Here is a 21,615-nt window from a genome sequence, read left to right as displayed (position 1 = left end):
ATGGGTAAAGGTTTAACACTTTGTTGTCATGTACTGTTGCTGTAAATTGAACCAGGTAAAGCATGTTTAATTCACAGCAACAGTGCATGCAGGTAGTCGATGTTTGCATTTCCAGTTACTAATTAAGAAAAGTCGTCTTCTCTTTTGTGAAATTTAGCCATTTCTGCATTCAATTCTTGTTCCTAGAAACAAATAAGAATTATTCTAGCTATTCTAGTGATAATTCTCTTTTTTGAGAAGATGAATCAACTTTAATATTTCCTTAAAATTTTGCATATCAGCAGTCTGGTTTTTCCCTCACCTTTTACCATTTCTCATTAGCAACCTCTGTTTTTTTGATTGATAGCTTGTTAAGGCCAATCTAAGTGTGATCTGGTACAAAAAGTTTTTTGGTTTGGAATTAAGGATAACATTTTAGCACCAAATTAGCTGAATGAAACTAGATTAAAGGCTCCCCTATACTTTAGGAGGCCAAGACATTTCAATCTCAAGAGCCATCAGAAAAAAAAAAAAAATGTCATTCTGAACCCTGCTACTGAAGGCTATAATTGAGACAGAAAGATGAAACTGAGAGGGGGAAATATTGAATAACTACAGATTTACCCAATGCAATGTGATTTTTAGTGATCCTTCAGTTTCAAATTATAAAACCCTAAAGAACACAGTTCAGAATGCCCTCCCTGGCCAGTTCCTACAATTTCTAAGAATCCTGTTTGCTAATGAGCTATAAAATACTAAAGCAAGTACCAATCAGGGGATAAATGATGAGAAAACCCAAAAGCATTCTTAACCTTTGCTCCAGGAACTGTTTGGTAATCCCAACCCTGCACTCAGTTTTCCATTTCTCAACGTCTTTCTCCCCTCAAACTCAATTCAATGGGGACATTCTGTTTCCTTTGAGACAACCTGACCTTGGGGAACAGGGTCACAATATTTTTTCTTTATTTCTCTCCTTTTGGAAAAAGAGAAGAACCAATTCTTATCTCTGGTTCCTGGATCCTTATTTCTATTGACTGATGTCAATTTTTCTCAAACTTGACCTTCATCTCTGAAGCAGTGAAGTGTGTATGCGAGGAGGACTGCAGGTGGACGGGGTTCCTAGACTTCCCTTCCTATTATTGCAAAAGCCACCTTGACAAGGCCTTCAATTTTCCAGAGAAAAGTGATGGAAATGCCCTCCTATTTCCCCAGTTGGTTCATTTCACATCTCTTCAAGGACTGTTAGCTTTGGGCCAGGCACTGCTTTGGGCTCCACAGATATGGCAGCGCCTTTTATCCCAGATTCTGACATCTGAGCCCTACCCTCCTTCACTCTCCTCTGCATGCAACCCCAAATCCCACCTCCTTCCAGGAAACTGTGTGTCACCAATTTTGGAACCCGAAGATCCTTAGAGATGTAAGCCTCTCTAAGCAGCAAGACATGAAAGTCATTAATTACAAAAACACAGTTGTGTCTCTAAATGTGTGCTGGAAATATGTGGTGTGCCCCAGGGCTTTCCTTGCGGGGGCATCCGCCACCTCAAGCTCCTTTCTATAGCCTTCGCCGTCTTCCCACCCTTTGAGTCTCAGTTCGAAGATTACCCCCTCAGAGACTTCTTCCCTAGCCACACCTTTTAAAATGATACCCCCAAAACCACCACATCACATGAGCTTGCTGTAGATAAACTTTGTGACTGTCTGAATTATCTTAATTATTTGGTTACCTTTGTATTGTCTCACTTCTCCCTCTAGCATGAGAATGGTTTTCTACCCCATTGGCTGCTGTCACCTGCCCACCTAGTACAGGGCTTGGTGGATTGTTGAGTCTCTAATAAATACTGGTTGAAAAGTCTGTGCTATGACAAAGGATGAAAACGTTTGTTCTTAAAATACGAAAAAATTACTCCTAGTAAATTTATGCCAAGAAATTACCAGACCATCATGGTGATGAAAGACTAACCCAGAAATTGATATCAATAATCCCCCTCTCCTCTGCCTCACCAAGCCCCATATAGGTGAAACCCCAATTTGGAAATGTGATTTGCCTCACAGTACAGGGAGGGCCCCCATGTGAACAGAACCAGCCTGTCCCGGGCACAATCACTTTGTTCAGCGTTAGCCCTCAGGAGGCATTCAACAAAGTTGTAGTTGGGAAAAAGGTCTCCTAAACAGCGTATTGTCTATCATTCAGCAACACCACTGCATTTCTTTCCAATCTTACAATCTTGAGTGGTTTTTTTTTTTTTGAATCAGCATTTTGGGTTGGGGGTTTTCTCTTTGTCCTAATCCCTCCTCCTCCTCCTGTCTCTGTACGGGGCAGCTGTTTTCTTGTTCCTTCTTTCTTGCCTATTAAACTTTACGCTCCTTTTTTTTTTTTTTTTTTTTTTTGAGAGGGAGTCTCGCTCTGTCGCCCAGGCTGGAGTGCAGTGGCGCGATCTCGGCTCACTGCAAGCTCCGCCTCCCGGGTTCACGCCATTCTCCTGCCTCAGCCTCCCGAGTAGCTGGGACTACAGGCGCCCACAACCGCGCCCGGCTAATTTTTTGTATTTTTAGTAGAGACGGGGTTTCACCGTGGTCTCGATCTCCTGACCTTGTGATCCGCCCGCCTCGGCCTCCCAAAGTGCTGGGATCACAGGCGTGAGCCACCGCGCCCGGCCATCTTTACGCTCCTTAAAACAAAAAAAAAAAAAAAAAAAGGGGGGGCAGGGGGTTCTTGAGTTGGAATTTAAAGTTGCAGGAGCCTGGCTACCTGGGTTTTAATCTGGACTCTACTACTTATTAGCTATGTGATCTTGAACCAAGGAGGTTGTTCAACTTTCTTTTTTTCTTTTTCTTTTTTTTTTTTTTTTTTTTGAGACAGAGTCTCACTCTGTCACCCAGGCTGGAGTGCAGTGGCGTGATCTTGGCTCACTGCAACCTCTGCCTCCAGGTTGGAGCAATTCTTCTGCCTCAGCCTCCCTAGTAGCTGGGATTACAGGTGTGTGCCACCATGCCCGGCTAATTTTTGCATTTTTAGTAGAGACAGGGTTTCGCCATGTTGGCCAGGCTGGTCTTGTGCTGGGATTACAGGCATGAGTCACCACGCCTGGCCGGTTGTTCAACTTTCTACTCCTTGGTTTCCTCATCTGTAAAGCAAGGATAAAAACATCTTGAGTTATTCCCTGTAAAGTGCTTAAATTAGGGACGGTAGGTAGTAGGCTCTCAACAACATAGTTGCTCTTACTATTATCATCATTTTTTTTTTTTTAGACAGGGTCTCACTCTGTTGCCCAGGCTGGAGTACACTGGCTCCATCTTGGCTCACTGCAACCTCCACTTCCTGAATTCAGGTGATCCTCCTGCCTCAGCCTCCTAGGTATCTGGGACTACAGATGCATGCCACCATGCCAGATTTTTTATTTTTATTTTTTGTAGAAAGATGGGGTTTTGCCATGTTACCCAGGCTGATGTCGAACTCCTGGCCTCAAGTGATCCACCCGCCTTGGCCTCCCAAAATGCTGGGATTACAGGCATGAGCCACTGTGCCTGGCCTACTATCATCATTAACATTGGAAGTTTTAAAAACTTTCATCTGGAAATGTAAGATTTTTCCTTCTCTTTTTCTTTATTTTGCTTTGTTTTATTTTATTTTTGACATAGGGTCTTGCTCTGTTGCCCAGGCTGGAGTACAGTGGTGCAATGGTAGCTCATTGCAGCCTTGAACTCCTGGCTTCAAGGGATCCTACCACCTTTGCCTTCTAAGTAATGGGATTACAGGTATAAGCCACTGCGCCTGGCCCCTTGTTTGTAAGTTTTTGCTTAAAATAGCCAACACATAGAAAATGAGAATAGTGCAATGGACCCCCACGTACTGATCAGCCTGTTTTAACAAGCATCACCTGGTGGCCAATCTTGTTTCACCTCCACCCTCCTATCAGTGATGTGCTGGAGTCAACTGGCACTGTCTGCTCAGAGCTGACTGTGCACATCTCTTCCCAACTCCATATCCAATGGCATACTGCTGGGAGTTTGAAATCAATCATAGTGGGGGATTTACACCATGGAAATTGGCAAACACTAACATCAAGTCTCCCCACGGTCCCCCATTTGCCACAAGAGAGCCTCTGGCAAAACAATTTCCAGCACGTCTCCAACTCCTGCCTTCACTCCACTGCATGACTTTGGAACATCATATTATTTTGTTTCAGTGGGTATGTCTGAAAGATAAGAACTCTTGAAAATCATGATACTCCTATCACACGTGAAGAAGTTAACACTAGTTTTCTTAGTATTGTCAAATATCCAGCCATTGTTTAAATTTATCTGATGATTTCCTACTTTTAAAAAAATAGTTGGTTTGTTCAAATCGGAAGGTTTATAATATGGGGATGCAATCAGCAAAATCTGGAATATGGAAAACTCTAGAGGACAAACAATTCAGTTTCTACAACAATGGAATCGTATAAGGGGCAAGAAAAAGAGAAGAGAAGAGGTAACCCACAGATTACACGGGATTTAGGAGATGAATCAACCAAATGTAACATGGGGACCCTACGCAAGTGGTAGTCTCTTGTATTTTCTTCTTCTTCTTCTTCTTCTTCTCCTTTTTTTTTTTTTTTTTTTTTTTTTTTTTTTTTTGGTGAGATGGAGTCTCGCTCTGTCACCCAGGCTGGATGGAGTACAGTGGCACGATCTTGGCTCACTGCAACCTCTGCCTCTTGGGTTCAAGGGATTCTCCTACCTCAGGCTCCTGAGTAGCTGGGATTATAGGCACATGCCACCACAGCCGGCTAATTTTTGTATTTTTAGTAGAGACGGGCTTTTACCATGTTGGTCAGACTGGTCTCGAACTCCTGACTCATGATCCGCCCACCTCAGCCTCCCAAAGTGCTGGGATTACAGGCGTGAGTCACTGCACCCAGCCTGTATTTTCTCCTTAAAGCTTTATTGTTTTACCTTTCACATGCTATTGATTAAAAAAAATTTTCTTTTTAAGAGACAGGGTCTTGCCATGTTGCCCAGGCTGGTCTCTAACTCCTTGACTCAGGCAGTCCTCCCACCTTAGCCTCCCAAAGTGCTGGGATTATAGTCATAAGCCCCTGTGGCCAGCCTGCTATTGATTTTTTAAAATATTATTATTATTTTAGGGATGGGGTCTTGTTGTTGTTGCATAGGCTGGAGTACAGTGGCACAATCATACCTCACTGCAGCCTCAAACTTCTAGGCTCCAGTGATCCTCCTGCCTCAGCCTCCCAAGAAGCTAGGACTGCAGGCATGTACACCATGCCTAGGCTGGTATTGATTTTTACAAGTTAATCTTATAAATCTGTACTTTGTACTTTACTAAATCCTCTCACTTTTTAGTAATTATTTCTCTGTGGATTTTTGGAGGGGAGTGTTATAATGCTTAATAATCACCTGTAAATTTTTTTTTTTCAGCAGGGTCTTACTCGGTCATGAGGCTGGAGTGCAGTGGCATGAACATGGCTCACTGCAGCCTCGGCTTCCCGGGCTCAAGTCATCTGCCCACCTCAGCCTCCCAAGTAGCTGGAACTACAGGCATGTGCCACCACACTTGGCTAATTTTTAAAATTTTTATTAGAGACAAGGTCTTGCTTTGTTCCCCAGGCTGGTCTTGAACTCCTGGCCTCAAGCAATCCTCCTGCGTCTGCCTCCCAACGTGTTGGGATTACAGGTATGAGCCACTGCACCTGGCAAAAAGATAGTTTTGCCTCTCCCCTTCCAATTCTAGGTCTCTCATTGCTTTCTTTTGTCTAATTGAATTGGCTTATTCATCTAACACAATGATAAAGAGCGTGATGATGTGAGGCATCCTTGTCTTTCTTGTTTCTTATTCCTGACATTAGTGGAAAAGCTTTTAGAAGTTCCTCATTAAGGCTGGGCACGGTGGCTCAAGCCTGTAATCCCAGCACTTTGGGAGGCCGAGACGGGTGGATCACGAGGTCAGGAGATCGAGACCATCCTGGCTAACATGGTGAAACCCCGTCTCTACTAAAAAATACAAAAAAACTAGCCGGGCGAGGTGGCGGGCACCTGTAGTCCCAGTTACTTGGGAGGCTGAGGCAGTAGAATGGTGTGAACCTGGGAGGCGGAGCTTGCAGTGAGCTGAGATCTGGCCACTGCACTCCAGCCTGGGCGACAGAGCAAGACTCGTCTCAAAAAAAAAAAAAAAAAAAAAGTTCCTCATTAATTAAAATGTTGACTTTTGGAGATTTTATTTATATACATGATATATACTATACTAAGTATATTACATATAGATATGTGGGATATATAGAGAGAGTCTTTATATCAGAAAAGCATCCATTACTATTTTATTGGATCTCTAAAATATGAATCAGTATTAAATTTTGGCAAATATTACTGTATTTGTTCATATTGAACAAACCTTGAATTCCTAGAATAAATCTTACCAGGCATGATGTATTTTTTTAAATGTAATATGGAATTATGTTTGCTTATATTTTAAAATATTTACATTGATATAAGTGAAATTAATCTGTAATTTTATTTTTGGGTGCAGTCTTTGGCATGTTTTGGAATCAGTGGTACACTTTATAAAAACAATTTTGAGATTTTCATTTTATTATGTTATGGTCTGGCATAATGTAAGTAGCACTGGGATTATTTGACTTTTAGAGGTTTAATAGAATTCCCCTGTGAAACCATCTGGGCCTGGTGCCTTTTTCCTTTTCCTCATTTAAAAAAAAAAAAAAGAAAATGTAATACATGTACTAAAAAGTTCCACATACTAAGTGTACAGCCCAGTGAATTTTCTCAAATGGAATACATTTGTTCAACCAGCATTTAGATCAAGAATAGAAACTTGCTAGCACCCCAGAAGTTTCCCTCATGTTTCCTTCTTGTCATTAGCTTCCCATCCCAGCGAGAGTCTGGAGCCTTTCCATCGTGGAGGCCTCTCACTGTGCTTTGTGTTTTTCTATGGTAACTGGTCGGCTTAGATTTATGATGTCTCTGCTGGGGTCAATTTTGGTGAAAAGTACTTTTTTCGATGATTATCTATTTCATCTAGGCTTTCTAATTTATTTACATAGAATTATGCAAATTGTTCTCTTATGATTTGAAAAGGTTTATTCCCCCCAATATCTTCCCTAAGCCTTAAAACTACAGGCATTGGATATGTTTTTCTCAGATGTTCCATCAAATTGCATACTACAGGAAATTATAAATCCCTCTCGGTCGGGCACAGTGGCTCACGCCTGTAATCCCAGCACTTTGGGAGGCCAAGGTGGGTGGATCACCTGAGGTCAGGAGTTTGAGATCAGACTGACCAATATAGTGAAACCTCATCTCTACTAAAAATACAGAATTAGCTGGGCGTGGTGGCGCATGCCTGTAATTCCAGCTCCGTAGGAGGCTGAGGCAGAAGAATCGCTTGAATTCAGGAGGTGGAGGTTGCAGTGAGTGAAGATGGTGCCATTGCACTCCAGCCTGGGCAACAAGAGCAAAACTCCATCTCAAAAATAAAAATATAAAATAAAATAAATCCCTCCTATGTGTGTGTGCGTAATAGTGTTATTGAAAAGATACCGCCAGGTGCAATGGCTCACGCCTGGAATCCCAGTCTTTGGGAGGCTGAGGTGGGTGGATCACTTGAGGTCAGGAATTTGAGACCGTCCTGGCCAACGTGGTAAAACCCCATCTCTACCAAAAATACAGAAAAGTAGCTGGGCGTGGTGGTGGTGGGCTTCTGTCATCTCAGCTACCCTGGAGGCTGAGGCAGAAGAATTGCTTGAACGAGGGAGGCGGAGGTTGCAATGTGCTAAGATCACGCCACTGCATTCCAGCCTGGCTGACAGAGTGAGACTCTGTCTAAAAAAAAGAGAAAAGGAAGGAAGGAAGGAAGGGAGGGAGGGAGGCAGACAGGGAAAGGAGGGAAGGAGGGAGGGATACTTTTCTGTTACTTTTACTTTCTAAGTACACATACATAGCTGGGTATCTATGTGTATTTCACATGGTGAAAAGTGAATAAAGAGGCCTCTATGAAAGACTGACAAAAAGAGGACAAAAGAGATTTGGTTGGGTTGTCTCTTCCCTCTCTCTTCTGCCTTCAGCTGTGCTGTGATACCATCTTGCAACCATGAGAAAGAAGCCAAGAAAATTGGGACACATTAGTCCTGCCATTGATGAACTGCTGAGATAACAGGAATCACCTACCTCTAGAATTCTTGGTAAGTGGATATAAACTTCTGTTTGTCTGTGCCACTGTGGGTCAGGATTCTGTTACTTGAAGCTGAATGCATTCTTAACTGATACAATAAATAAAATAGGCAAAATGAGAAGACTTGTTGTTCATAGCATATGTGTTTTTTAATGTGGGAAAATTATCCTAGAGATGCAAAGTCCTCCAGCTTTGAAATAAGAACCTGTATAGCAGTTACTTAAATTAAGTGCTTATTGCAATGGCCTTTTTAGTATAACCTTTATTAAAAGCATAATTTGCTTAAATTCTTCACAACGCTTTAGATATCATTTACCTTTTTCACGTGTGAGCTAACTACAGCACAATGGGATAGGACCTGTTATACAAATGATGGGATGCATTTTAATAGGGCTTTGAAAAGATTAAATGAGATCATCCATATGCAGAGTCTAGAACAGTACCTGGCACATAAAGTCCTCCATAAATGTTTGTTACTGTTATTATTATTACCTTTGGGACAGAATCTCACTCTGTAACCAGGCTGGAGTGCAGTGGCATGATCTCAGCTCACTGCAACCTCTGCCTCCTGGAGGCAGATTCTCCTTTCCTCCCGATTCTTCTTGCCTCCCGATTCTTCTTGCCTCAGCCTCCTGAGTAGCTGGGACTACAGGTACTTGCCACCACACCTGACAAATTTTTAATATTTTTAGTAAAGACGAGGTTTCACCATGTTGGCCAGGATGGTCTCGAACTCCTGACCTCAGGTGATCTGCCCGCCTCAGACTCCCAAAGTGCTGGGATTACAGGTGTGAGCCACTGCACCTGGCCGTTAATTATATTTTAATAACAATTTTAAATAATGATGTTAGCTATTAATACTTGATGGCTGGTTTCTTCTCATCTTTCACGTTCTCAGAAGAAAATGTACTACATCAGAGAGGCCCTCCCCAGCTATTCTATCTAAAGTGAAATCCCTCCTCAAATATCTCCGATTCCCCACTGCCCGCATCCTGCTTATTGCTTCAGAGATTTTGTCACCATCTGTAATTCTTTTAATCATTTATTTAGTAAGTGTGTGTCTCCCTCGCTAGAACATGAATCCCACGAGAGCAGAATTCCCACTGGCTGGCATGGATCCCATAGTCTCTATGTATTTATTGAGTGAAAAGATGACCAAAGCCATCCAAGAAAGCATGATAATAAGAGGATAATAAGCATGATAATAAGAGGTCTAGGTAGAAGGGGTATGCAGATGTGGCCATTTTGGGGGCATAATTTTGTGCACATTTAAGTAAAAGTGGAGGTAAATAAAAATTCTGTCCCTTTCTAGACCCTTCTCACACTGTGAAGGGCCCTGATGGTTTTTTATTATCATGTTCAATCTAAAAGGTCAATGAATAGTCATTTATAATATTTGGCTTACACATCTCTACAAACTGTGGTGAAATTGTTACCTTTAGAAAAATAGTTTGCTTTGCACTTTAATAGCGATTTGAACATCGGATTAAATTTTTTTCTTTTTTCTTTTTTTTTTTTTTTTTTTGAGACGGACTTGCTCCGTCGCCCAGGCTGGAGTGCAGTGGCACAATCTCGGCTCACCACAAGCTCCGCCTCCTGGGTTCACGCCATTCTCCTGCCTCAGCCTCCTGAGTAGCTTGGACTACAGGTGCCCGCCACCACACCTGGCCAATTTTTTGTATTTTTAGTAGAGACGGAGTTTCACCGTGTTAGCCAGGATGGTCTCGATCTCCTGACCTCGTGATCTGCCCGCCTTGGCCTCCCAAAGTGCTGGGATTGCAGGCATTCCGATTAAAAAAACTTTTTTTTTTAAAATGGCTTCTTGTAATCAAAGATTTAGATGAAATTCTTTATTATGTTTTGTTTTTGAAGATCCTAAAATGTAGATTTTAAAATAGCTGTAGAAGTTCTGCTTGGTCCCAGGGGCAAAGGGAAAAGGAAAACAAAACTGTTTTAAATAGCAGTGATGAGCCCTAACACAGGGAAGCAAGTCTCAAACACATCAGGGTGACTGGTGAGGGCAGAGCCCTGACCTGGTAGGGAGGCAGGAGTATGGCCAGTGCCACGGTCTGTGGGAAGAGGCCCCACCCAACTACCTGGGTGTGGAATCCCATGGTGACCTGCAGGATTTTCGACGGGGGTCACAGGTCATGGACTCCTGATAACTGACATCATGGGAAGAACACCAGGAGACCTTTTTCTCTTTTCTCCTGCATCTTCCAGGACAACAGTATCTTGTAGGGACCAAGCAGTGGGCTTTGGCTACTTGAGTTTGAAGCCCATCTTCCCTTCTCACTAGAGACCTCTCTCGGGGCCTCTCTGGGCCTCGTTTACTCACTGTCAAAATAGCAGCTGAACCTATCCCATTGGGTAATGGCTAGCACTAGTAGATACCTGATAACTGTGACTTTTGTGGCCTTTCTTCTAGAAGATACCATGAAGTCTCTGTCAGTTATGACCAACAAGGTGGGGCTCTGTGGTATCATTTTCCTGGGCATCTCTATGGCCTGGGAATTTTGTGTTTTCTAATTTTGATGGATATGTGGCTAGAGCTGTGACAATCTCATGTGGATTATGCTTAGACGGTTCCAGAATTTCTGTGCAAAAGGGGCATACAGGTGGCCATCTTGGAAGAGGAGCTAGGGGCTGGTCTTGTGGTTGCACTTGATAGCCACTGTCCAGGTTTTAGGTGTTTATTTGGGGTGCTTTGGAGGATTATGGGAACTTGTAGGCTAGTCTTTTGGTTATATTTGCATAGCAAGCCCCAATTTTTACTTGGATTGTATATTTATTTGGGGGGTTTTGAGGGCTTTGTACTAAAAACTGCATAGCAAGCACACGTGGACTGAATGTTGTGTGAAAAATTGGATGGAAATGCAGGTATTTGCTACTTTTCTACCCCCCTTGGGGCTCATCGCTCGCCTCTGGTGAGCTATATTGTATGATTAATTTGGGTGAGAGTAATTTGATCTGGAAACTAGAATAGGAAGTGGATTTGGGGCCTGGATTACAGAATGAACTTGAAGTCCCATTTGCCCAGCTTCAGAGGGCACCATCGTTGATGCTGGTCACTTCCTCCCACCCTTCCTGGGAGCCACCCAGGAAGTGACCACGTAAGTGACAACACCTTGGGGGATAAGCCTAGGGGTGAAAGTCTAGGGAACCCACAGGACCTCAGAAATAAGCCACACTCCAACCCATTGAGTATGGACTCCCATCCTCACTCCCAATTATAGTGAATATTGTGAGTGATGGTCCACATATCCTGAGGTTTATTAGCTATTTGTATTTAAGTTGCATGCTTATATACTGTGCCCATTTTTCTGATGATATTGCTTATTAATTCATAAAAACTCTGCTTATTAAGTAAACCCTTTGTTAAATTTTTACCCAACCCAGGCCCTTCCCCCATTCAAATTTGAAGTGTGATTTTCATTTTTGTAGTCATCCCCAACCCCCTTAAGGCCTTTAGGTCTCAGGTTATGCTGCAGAGAGGCCCTTTATAAACCCAAGAGTTTAACTGTAAAATAGCCACTTTAAAAAGTACGTCTTTTATTTAGATGTATGTGATCAACTTGTCAAATTCATTTTGGTGTGTGCAATGAGGTAGGGATCCAGTCTAAATTTTCCCCAAATGGCTACACCATTTCTTGAATAACCCCATTGATTTGAAACACGGCGCTCCTATATTTCTCCACATCATTTAGTCCCTATCTTATAGCAAAAAATACACTACTTTTCTTAGGAAGCCTGGGTCAGCAGGCAAACTGTGTGATGATGTAATGGCATAAGTTGGCAGAATCTTTGGATAGGATGGCAGTGATCAAAATGTAGAGGTGACCGGGGCATAGTGGTCCACTATGGGGTAAAAGTTTGGGAGATCAACAGGAGTGGACTTTTCCTATTGTCTGAAAATTATTTCAAGACACCTACATTTTACAGTCACCAGAAAACATACAGTGGTGAGATTTTATACCCACTTCACCTTGGGGCCTCCCAACTTTTGATGTAAGGGCCAAGTCAAACCATGAATGACAGGAATCTGCGCAGAACCACAAATAACTCACGGGAGTCCCATCATTCTTTGCTCACATTTAATTTTTATTTTGATTTTTTTTAATGCTGCACAACACAATATTTATTTCATTTGTTTCTTTTATTTCATTTTGTTTGTTTGCTGCTGTTGTTTTATTTATTTTTATTGAAAGTCAGAGGGAACTTCTGTGGCCTTTTCTCCTTTTTCTGTAGGCCGCCTTAAGCTTTCTAAATTTGGAACATCTAAGCAAGCTGAAGGGAAAAGGGGGTTTCGCAAAATCACTTGGGGGAAGGGAAAGGTTGCTTTGTTAATCATGCCCTATGGTGGGTGATTAACTGCTTGTACAATTACGTTTCACTTTTAATTAATTGTGCTTAAGGCTTTAATTAAATTTGGGGGTTCCCTTCTTAGAGCAGCTCGTACTGACGAAGGTGCATGCGCTGAATGATGTCACGGCAGTCGTTGAACACACGGCGGATGTTCTCAGTGTCCACAGCGCAGGTGAAGTGAGGGTAGCAGTAGTGACGCCCATCTCCACTGGCAGTGCTGATCCTCTGCGGGTACAAACGCAGGGACTCGTCAGTGACACCCTCGCCAGGAACCACCCTATCACTGATGGGGACACCTACCAGGGACGGCTGTTGGCCAGTCTCTGATGTCATATGAAAACGAAAGCAAAAGGAGGGGTGCAAAGAACTCAAATCCACACTGGATGTGCGTGAACTAAAACCATGGACCTGGGTAGCTGAACCCCTGAAGTAAATTTACATCCATGAGAAAAAGAGGAGGAGCAAGAGAGGAAACTAAAGACAGGCTCAACTCACCAGAAACTCATCTCGAATGAAGTACTTGGCCCGGGTCACGCGTGGGTCCTCTCCGGGCTCGGGAGTAGCTATAAAAAAAAGGGAATATATATTAATGTAATTAAAAAGTCAAGCAGAGCTGGGGTGCTAGCATCATTGTAGCTCCTGAAGTCTTCAAAACCCTGATTTTTCCATATGAGAATTAATGCAAGTGTGTTTTTCTTGCTTCTCTTACAGATCCTTTATGGTTTGGTGGTGGGAGGGGGATGGCGGCTTTCAGCCCGACTGTTTGAAAAAGAACCACTGCAATGAACAGCCAGCAAAAGAGTGGAAGCCATACACACCATCCTCAGGAGTAGTGTAGCGAGCAAATTCTGGAAAGTAGTCCTCAATCTTCGATTTCCCAGCAAGGACTTTCTCAGCGAGCAGATCTTGCTTGTTGAGGAACAGAATCACAGAGATGGTGCGCAGCCATCTACAAGAAGGGAGGCCGTGTGAATGCCCGGGAGAAGCGCGCTTTTGGCCAGGGGTCTGGAATGCTTGCACAGGGTTCTTTTCTACAAACAGTGCAGACCAGGGCCTCCTGGGCAAGCGCAGGGGGTGGGCGGTCACTCCACAAACCTGTTGTTCCAGATGCTCTTGAAGAGGTTCAGAGCCTCCTGCAGGCGGTTGGTCTGGTTGTCCTCCCGGATGACCATGTTGTAGCTGCTGCTGGCCACCACGAAGATGATGGCAGTCACATCTTAACCAAAGAAAGCAAAGCCAAGAGCGTGAGCAGCGACACTGATCCCTAACAACACAGAAGCAAAGCGTTCTTCACGAACAGCCAAGCCCACAGCGTCCTACCATTGAAGCACTGGATCCACTTGCGGCGTTCATCGCGCTGGCCACCCACGTCAAACATGCTGGTGGAGAGGAAGACAGCTGGTTATTCCAGAGGGGCTGGGGTAAATGTCAAGAAACCATGATCTCTGTTATATAAAAAGGTAACAGTGGGCTTACTGGAAGTTGACTTTGTCCACCTGGAACTTGGTCTCGAAGATTCCAGAAGTCAGGACGCGGCAGCGAAGCAGGTCCTAGAACAAAATTGAGGTCAATGGATCTCAGCAAAGCCAATCGAAATAGTAATAATTTCCAATCTAAAGCAAAAGTCTGGGGTAGTTTGGGAAGAGGGCTCAGGGTCCTCTGGTGGTGAAGGGTTTTGCACACCTGGTCGCTCGGCACATAGTCAGCCTGCTTGATCACATCGATCTTGTCCAGGAAGCTGGGAGAAAAAGAAAGGCACATGGGGTGTTCACAGCGTTCACATTAATTTGCCAACTATTTGTGTCTCTCTACAAGGTCAGGCTCAACGGAAGTGACCGTCCCACAGTTATGCAGCACTAAGTCAATGGCATATTTGCTTGTGTGTTGGTTACATTTATAACTCAAAGCTGATGCCTTAAGAAAGTTAGGCCAAATGGGATTTAAGATAAATAATTTTAGGAATCAGGGAACTCTAGATGCGTCTAGCAGCTAGCCTGTGGCCTCGGTGCAGTGGGGCCACACAAACAGCACAGGACAGTGGTGGGGCTTTGTTCTTCATGTTTATTTTTTTCTATTTTTCTTTTTTCTTCTTTACTTAGCTTGTTTATTCCTGTTGCTCTCTGGTAATATTCTTGATTTTTAAAAGGTTTTATGCATATCAACCAGTAGAGAAAGGACCCCAAAACCAGGCTGACCTATCACAATCTGTGCCATTTGGTAATGCTTGACAAAAACATTTCAATTTTCAAATTTCCTGCCTAAAATGGCAGTTTGAAAATTGTATACCTCTGTATCATTCAGTTAAAAAAATAAATAAATAAAGTGACATTCTTAAAAACATCAAGGACTTTCTCCTCAAGGGCACATGAGATTGTTTTAGTTACTGAGAATCTATAGCCCTTCCTTTTCACTTTTTAAGAATCTCATTGATTAAAGGGAACAAAAGAGGTTGGCACAAAGGGGCCTTCTCGCCCTAGCCATCCTGAACAGGAAACAAACACAAAGTTCTCTTCCGTTCTGTTTGGTCCATGAAATAGAACGCTCCAGATATTAAACTTTTCATTTAAAAAGCATCTTGTTTGTGTTGCTTGACTAGACACACAGGAAAATTTACTTTTGAAAGATTGGGGTAATTTAATTAATACAGAAAATGCTAAAACCAGTTTATTTTTTGGAGGGAGAGGCATGTAGAGATTGGAATTGTTTTAAAGTGGGCTAATGAGAAAAGAAAATCATAAAGAGAGAAAAGTCTGTTTCAAGAAACTGCCTAAGTTTTGTGTTCCCCTCTTCCTTTTTACTAGTTCAGGGTTAGTCTGGCTTAGAGGATATACTAACTTGCCCAATCAATCTTACATTACAGCACCAGTCCAGAAATAGCTCCCCAGCCGCCCTGGCCTCCAGCATGTTACCATGGCAACAGAACCACAGTTCTATAAATAGATCATCAGCACCAAATCTTGTGAGAGAGACATCTGGAGTGGAGCCAGCCAAACCCCAGCTCAACAAATAAAAATAGGCAGCTTAAGAAATGGGCACGGTACCAGTATCCCAACTTTAACATAAAGGCAGTTCAACAGAAACGTGCCGGCCACGGCAGATGCAGGGCTGTTTGAGCCAGCGGTGAGGGAGGACATTTTAAAGGTTTTAAGCTGCGTTGTTCTCTTTTTCTCTGAGTTTCCTTACAACTTTTCATGATCTATACAAATGGTGCAGTTTTCAGACAAAGTTTCAGGAGTAATTGAGTGTTGCATTAAAAAACCCCAAAAACTTCTAAATGATTTGAGAGAGAAAATGAAACCCAACAAACTTCAACCACCTGGCTAAGCTACTGTTAATTAATGCAGCTGTGACTCCCTGCCCCCCAGCATTCAAAACTGGGATGGTTAAACTCTCCTAATCTTGTACCTGTACTTCACTTCTGACTTGGATCCAAAATACAAAATGCAAACAATTCCAGGATTTCCATTTGTTTTGCGTTACTATAATTAGCGCTTCCAGCTTTTAGTTCGAACTTTTGAGAAAATCAGGGACTTTGTTGAAGAAGGAGTGGGGGCTGGGGGCCACAGGGACCAGCCAAGATGGACTGTTTTTCTGTTCCTTGAAAAAATATACAAATTTGCTTGTATATTAAACCGTGGAATATCTGTGTATGTGGCAACTGAAAATAATCAAAGGAATTTCCTATGGGAAGGCAGGGCTGGGGTTGATAGATTGCACAGACCCTAACATAGGCTTATATGATTTATAGATAAACAGTATTACCTCTTCCTCCCTCCTGTTTATTCAGGTGGTTTTCACAATCAGTTCCTTGGGCTTGAGGCTACTAAGTAAAGCAATCTTAGCCCTTGGTGAGTCAGCCTGGCACCTTGGTTCTGATTAGTTAATACTTCCTATAGCAAAATCAGTTCCGAGTTTCAGCTACTTGTAATAAGGACAGCTAAAACATCAAACCTCTACTAGACTCCCCTGTCCCGAGTCACAAGACACTCCTACTTCATAATATTAACTGAGACTGCTTTGTGCATTTGTGCAGCATCAACAAACAAAAGATATCTTTACATTTTTGGCTGGGCGCGGTGGCTCACGCCTCTAATTCCAGCACTTTGGGGGGCCAAGGCAGGCAGATCACAAGGTCAGGAGTTCGAGACCAGCCTGGCCAATATGGTGAAACCCCATCTCTACTAAAAATACAAAAATGAGCTGGGTGTGGTGGCGGGCACCTGTAGTCCCAGCTACTCAGGAGGCTGAGGCAGGAGAATCACTTGAACCCAGGAGGCAGAGGTTGCAGTGAGCCAAGACTGCACCACTGCACTCCAGCCTGGGCAACAGAGTGAGACTCCATCTAAATAATAATAATAATAATTATCTTTACATATTTTTTAAATAACCCTGACCACCATATGCTTGCTATATCATGTGCAAGATGAGGGAGGCCATAAACTATTTAAAAGGCAACTTTCTAGCTATGGGGTGTGATGTCCTCTGGGAGAGACCATGGTGGGTGACAGGGACAGAAGGCAATCCCTGAGGGAACGGTAAGTCAGGTGTTAGGCAACAAGAGTAGCAGCGTGGGCATCAGGTGGAGTTGTGCAATAAAATCTGTTTCGTAAGTTTCCCCCTTCTTCATTTACCAACACACTAAGCAGGCGAGCCCACCTTTATGAGTGACTTTGGAGAAAGAGGACTTTCCCATTGCTACTGCAGGCCTTAACCCATCCTCCTTGCAGGTAGTAATTTATTTGAAAATGACCCCACCACGGTACTGTACTGCTTAGGTGTACAGTTTAGGATTTAAAATACACTGACTACTTACCATCCTTGAAATCAAGAGCCGGGGGGAAGGAATAAATAAGGACATGAAATAGAGTTCAAAAGTCAAGACAACACAAAAGCAAACTCTACCTAGAGTCACTCAGATCTAGTAACACTAGGCAGCTACTGGAGTCTCTTACCTGAGAGCAGAAATAGAGCAATCAACAACTACCAGTGAGAGAGGAGGCGTAGCTGTCTTCACTGTTCCTCTTTGTTATGTTTTAAAATTACAGCAATAAAATGTAGTATTTTTACATTATTCAAAATGTGAGAACTGCCCTATTTCTGTAAATGCTTTGAGTCAATTCAATTAATTACTTCCCAGTAATTAGGAATACTATGAAACTCATCATCATCTTGCTCTAACAGACATTCAATGTTTATATAAAATAATGTCCCTGCACTAAAAAAAAAAAAAAAAAATGCAATTAAGGACTTTATAAAACAATTCAATCAGATTCGAACTTTCTGCCAGTGGGGTAACTGGTTGGCTTCTACGAAAGGAATCATCGACAAGTAGCTTTCCAAGCAGGATCACAGGTTTGCATGTTTTCTTGTGTCTGCCTGTTTTATGTGCCGGTGGGTCGGGTGGGGTTACTTACTACTGGGCACAGTCAATCAGCTGGTACTCGTTGGAGCGTTCATAGCAGGCACGTACTCCTTCGTCCTCCCACAGAGCCTTGGCATGCTCGTAGAATTCCTGAAAGTGAACACAAGAAAGTTGAGAGAAAGACAAGAACTTGAACTAATCAAGGACACTGTCATTCGAACCCCGAGACCAGAGTTCCCTATGTGACCGACACTTGGTGTGATTCTGAATTTTGAGCCCAATTAATGAATTAATGCTCACAAAGAACTTTAATTCAACACGTTAAACATATTCAAAAGTTCATGCAATTAGCTGCTGGTCTTATTGTGAATTACTGGTTTTGGGTAGTTTCTTTTTGTGTGTGGGGGGGGAATGGGGGGAGCTACTGAGTAATTTAGTTTCTTTACAGAATTGTTTAGGAAGAATATACACTAATCTGTGTTAGGCGAATATGCCAATAAATGGTTCAATGTTGTGAAAATAAGAAACTTCATTTGTAGGATGTGCCGGGACTAAATCTTCCTTCTGGGAAAATGTGAATCTTAACAAAAAAAAGTATGATAGGGGACTTGTAGGTGGGAACATAAAAGTTCAGATGTTAGTAGGACTAATAAAAGGTTACTGTTCGGATACATTTTTAATAGGCTGCTGTTTTTCCTATTAAATATGGAATCATAAGAAAGTCAGTGGGTTATATTATACATACTGTGTTTACTGCTTTAATTTTTTCAAAATGATGCTATTTAAAAAAATTTAGCTATCCATACTAACTAAATACTACTAATTTCTCTGCTAATGTAAGTTTGCAGCCAAGTCGATCTAAAATATACAAACACAAATTCCCACGAAAGCCTGACAAAAGGCAACAATAACTCATTGTTTTAGCTGTAGACAAGTCTCTTCCTTGTGGGCCTTACAAACGCATACATCTTTCTATCTCATTTCCCATTCCCCGCTTATAAGCCATTCTCCCCACGAAGGGGCCTAACCATATATGCTTGGGCTTGAATGGTTTTTTGTTCCCTAAAAGTAGTTCTTTAGGGAGCCAACAGTGTCGTGCATCCAGAGGAAAGTCTTTTCCATATGTTCTATTTCATGATTATTTTTGAGTTATAATTTAGATATATTTCATTTTTTTAAATAATGAGAAAAGATTTCATTTGCCCCGAGACAAGGACTGACTTTAGAAAAACTCTTAATCAATGTTAAAAGGTCACCTGTTTAAAATGAGAATGTCTTCCATTTGGCACTTCACTGAGGCATCCCAAGGTACACCTTAGGGCACTTCCAGTGGAGTAAATGGACAATTAGTATTTGTGTGCCATATTTAAAATAGTTTTGTTCGTCCTAAGAAGTGAATGAGGGAATAATTAAGCCTGCCGTAGCTCAGAACTTTTTTCTTGCCCACATGCAGGGCTGTCACTGACGTTCCTATAGGAACACTGTGCTCAGGTGGGCGGGGCTAAGGCCACACAAGTTGGGGTGTAGCTTACGGGAGGGAAGTCAAAGTCAGGCACGTTCATCACACTCAGAATGTAGTCCACTCTGAACTGGTTCTCGGGGTTGGCCAGCTCCACGGGGGGCACCAGGTTGCTCATGGCGGCCACAATGGTCTGAAAATGATTTAGCAGAGCGGTCAGGGAACAGCACTGGATGGGAGGGGCTACAAGACAGAAAGCACAAGGAGCCAGAACGTACTTCGATTGCCTCTTTCAGGTTGTTTTTGATGTCCTGCACTTTGGTTGCCTTCTCACTGCAGTGGAATTGAAAAGAAAAGAAAATCATATTGCACCACGTCAGTTAAGAGTACTGCTTTCATAAAGATATCCCGACTAAAAAGCATAGTATTCTGTTCTTCAAGGAGTTGTGGGCTCAGATCGGTACAAAGATTGGAGGTAGCTGAATAAACGTGGTTGCAAATTATAACCTCCCAAATGTGTCCTGAGGACATGCCCAATCGGGCAGATTAGCAAATTGCCTGAACAATCTTGACTGTACCAGAAGTTGCACGCAGCTCATTTAATCTTTCATGGGTTGGAAACCCCCACACTACATACTAACACTTCCTAAAGGCTTCTCCTGGTCTTATCAGCATCTGGGTAGGGGTGAGGCTGGAGTGATAGGTCACTCTGAGGTTGGGGTGGAGCAAAACAGTCCCGTGGTTTGCCTTGGAATTCACTCAGTTGCTAGATGAGCATAGTGAGAGAACCAGTGAGCACAGGTGGTGGTGGTTCTAACAGTTCATTACAGGAGTCTGGGCGCGATGGCTCATGCCTGTAATCCCAGCACTTTGGGAGCCTGAGGTGGGCAGACTGCCTGAGGTCAGGAGTTCGAGACCAGTCTGGCCAACATGGTGAAACCTCATCTCTACTAAAAACATAAAAAAATTAGCTGGGCGTGGTGGCATGTGTCTGTAATCCCAGCTACTCGGGAGGCAGAGGTTGCAGTGAGCCAGGATGGGGCCACTGAACTCCAGCCAGCGTGAGACTCTATCAAAAAAAAAAAAAAAAAAAAAAAGTCATATGTGCGATGCTCCAGGCACCCAGGCTAGCAGCAGTGAAATTTCTAGTTCATGATGTTAGTACATGTTGGTCCATGTGCAATAGGAATCAAGTAAGATTCCACCCCCTAGAAGGCCTTTTAATCTAAGGGGAAGGGGGTCAGATCCCGCTGGCAAGTAGAGGTTGAAGGTTTTGTAGCTTTTCATTGACTTTAACTCAGCCACATGGGACGGCCTGTGTGGTCTTTACGGAATTATCTATATTCAGGGTTACTTGTCCCACAGGTAAAGGCCACACCCTTTGGCTTCTGGGGACCACAAGAGAATGTTAATTTTTGTACCAGATTACACTGATCCAAATGCTGTATGTTTTTCAGAAACTAGCCTTCATTAGAAGCACAGCCAGGGAAGGTTCTCGAGTTTATGTCTTCAGGGGGCAAGAAAAGGCTTCTTGTGTGGAGTATGTGTCTCATCAGGTCTATAGCCCCAAAATGGAACAAGCACACACAGCACACCTGCTGTACCTGTTAGGCCCTGGGAGGTGAGGGCATCGTCATGCAGAAAAAAGGTGCTATGGTCCTGCTCCTCTGATGGGGAAACTGAGGCTGAGAGGGGGAAGTCTTGAGTCACGGAGGCAGAAACCAATGGGGGTGGGATATGGAGGGGACAGAGTATCTTTTTCATGGTGTGTGTGTGTGTGTGTCTGTGTATATACACACACATACATATACATATATATATTGATCTTTTGAGATTCCCAGTTTTTGAAGCATTCACTTGGCTGATTCACCAATTCATAGAATGGAGGTAGAAATTAAACATATAATCCCTCCAGACTAGAACATGACAAAGTTAAGGCAGAGGAAAGGTGAAGGGAGGTTAATTAGCAAGAGCAGACTGGGTGGTCAGTGGAGCAGCAGGGGCGGGCCCGGGGTGGGGGGACTGGAATGGACGGTGGGGCCAAGTGCACGCCTGTCGACAGGCCTTCCACAAATCATTTGGTCTTTCCTTTCTCAAAGAATTATACTTGCAAATTTATTCTTTCTGAATAAACGTCTGTGTACTTCTGGGCCTTCACCTGCTGAAGGATCCCATCTCGCCCCTTTCCTACGTGAAGCCTCTTTCACAGGTCTCTGCACCACTGCTCTTCTACATTGAAGAGCTGATGAAGTTCAGAGGGGTCATGCT

At 43.0% G+C, this 21,615-nt stretch overlaps 2 protein-coding genes across 32 annotated transcripts in view; both read right to left on the bottom strand.

Moving 5' to 3' along the window:
* Positions 1 to 12,241: 12,241 nt before the first annotated feature.
* Positions 12,242 to 21,615, bottom strand: part of GNAS (GNAS complex locus) — a 71,724-nt gene continuing 62,350 nt past the window's right edge. For 14 of the 29 annotated variants that reach the window (XM_015430003.2, XM_005569460.5, XM_015430001.3 and 11 more), the window contains 10 exons: positions 19,626 to 19,680; positions 19,421 to 19,540; positions 17,941 to 18,038; positions 14,210 to 14,264; positions 14,003 to 14,076; positions 13,847 to 13,905; positions 13,622 to 13,742; positions 13,345 to 13,475; positions 13,022 to 13,089; positions 12,242 to 12,751 (listed from right to left, as the gene is read on the bottom strand). In XM_015430003.2, coding sequence (XP_015285489.1) covers positions 12,605 to 12,751; positions 13,022 to 13,089; positions 13,345 to 13,475; positions 13,622 to 13,742; positions 13,847 to 13,905; positions 14,003 to 14,076; positions 14,210 to 14,264; positions 17,941 to 18,038; positions 19,421 to 19,540; positions 19,626 to 19,680 — 928 coding nt within the window. In that variant the 3' untranslated portion in view covers positions 12,242 to 12,604. Of the gene's footprint in view, positions 12,752 to 13,021; positions 13,090 to 13,344; positions 13,476 to 13,621; positions 13,743 to 13,846; positions 13,906 to 14,002; positions 14,077 to 14,209; positions 14,265 to 17,940; positions 18,039 to 19,420; positions 19,541 to 19,625; positions 19,685 to 21,615 lie in introns of all 29 variants that reach the window. The other 15 variants (XM_065523351.2, XM_065523349.1, XM_065523345.1 and 12 more) reach the window with 2 other exon arrangements.
* The window catches only part of LOC107126444 (neuroendocrine secretory protein 55), a 64,321-nt gene continuing 62,350 nt past the window's right edge, over positions 19,645 to 21,615 (bottom strand). For 2 of the 3 annotated variants that reach the window (XM_074005620.1, XM_015430018.3), the window contains one exon: positions 19,645 to 19,680. The gene's annotated coding sequence lies outside the window, so the exon portion shown is untranslated. Of the gene's footprint in view, positions 19,684 to 21,615 lie in introns of all 3 variants that reach the window. The other variant, XM_015430017.3, reaches the window with a different exon arrangement.

The sequence above is a fragment of the Macaca fascicularis genome, chromosome 10 (genome assembly GCF_037993035.2).
Source record: "Macaca fascicularis isolate 582-1 chromosome 10, T2T-MFA8v1.1".
NCBI lineage: Eukaryota > Metazoa > Chordata > Mammalia > Primates > Cercopithecidae > Macaca > Macaca fascicularis.
This window is presented reverse-complemented; position numbering and strand designations above follow the sequence as displayed.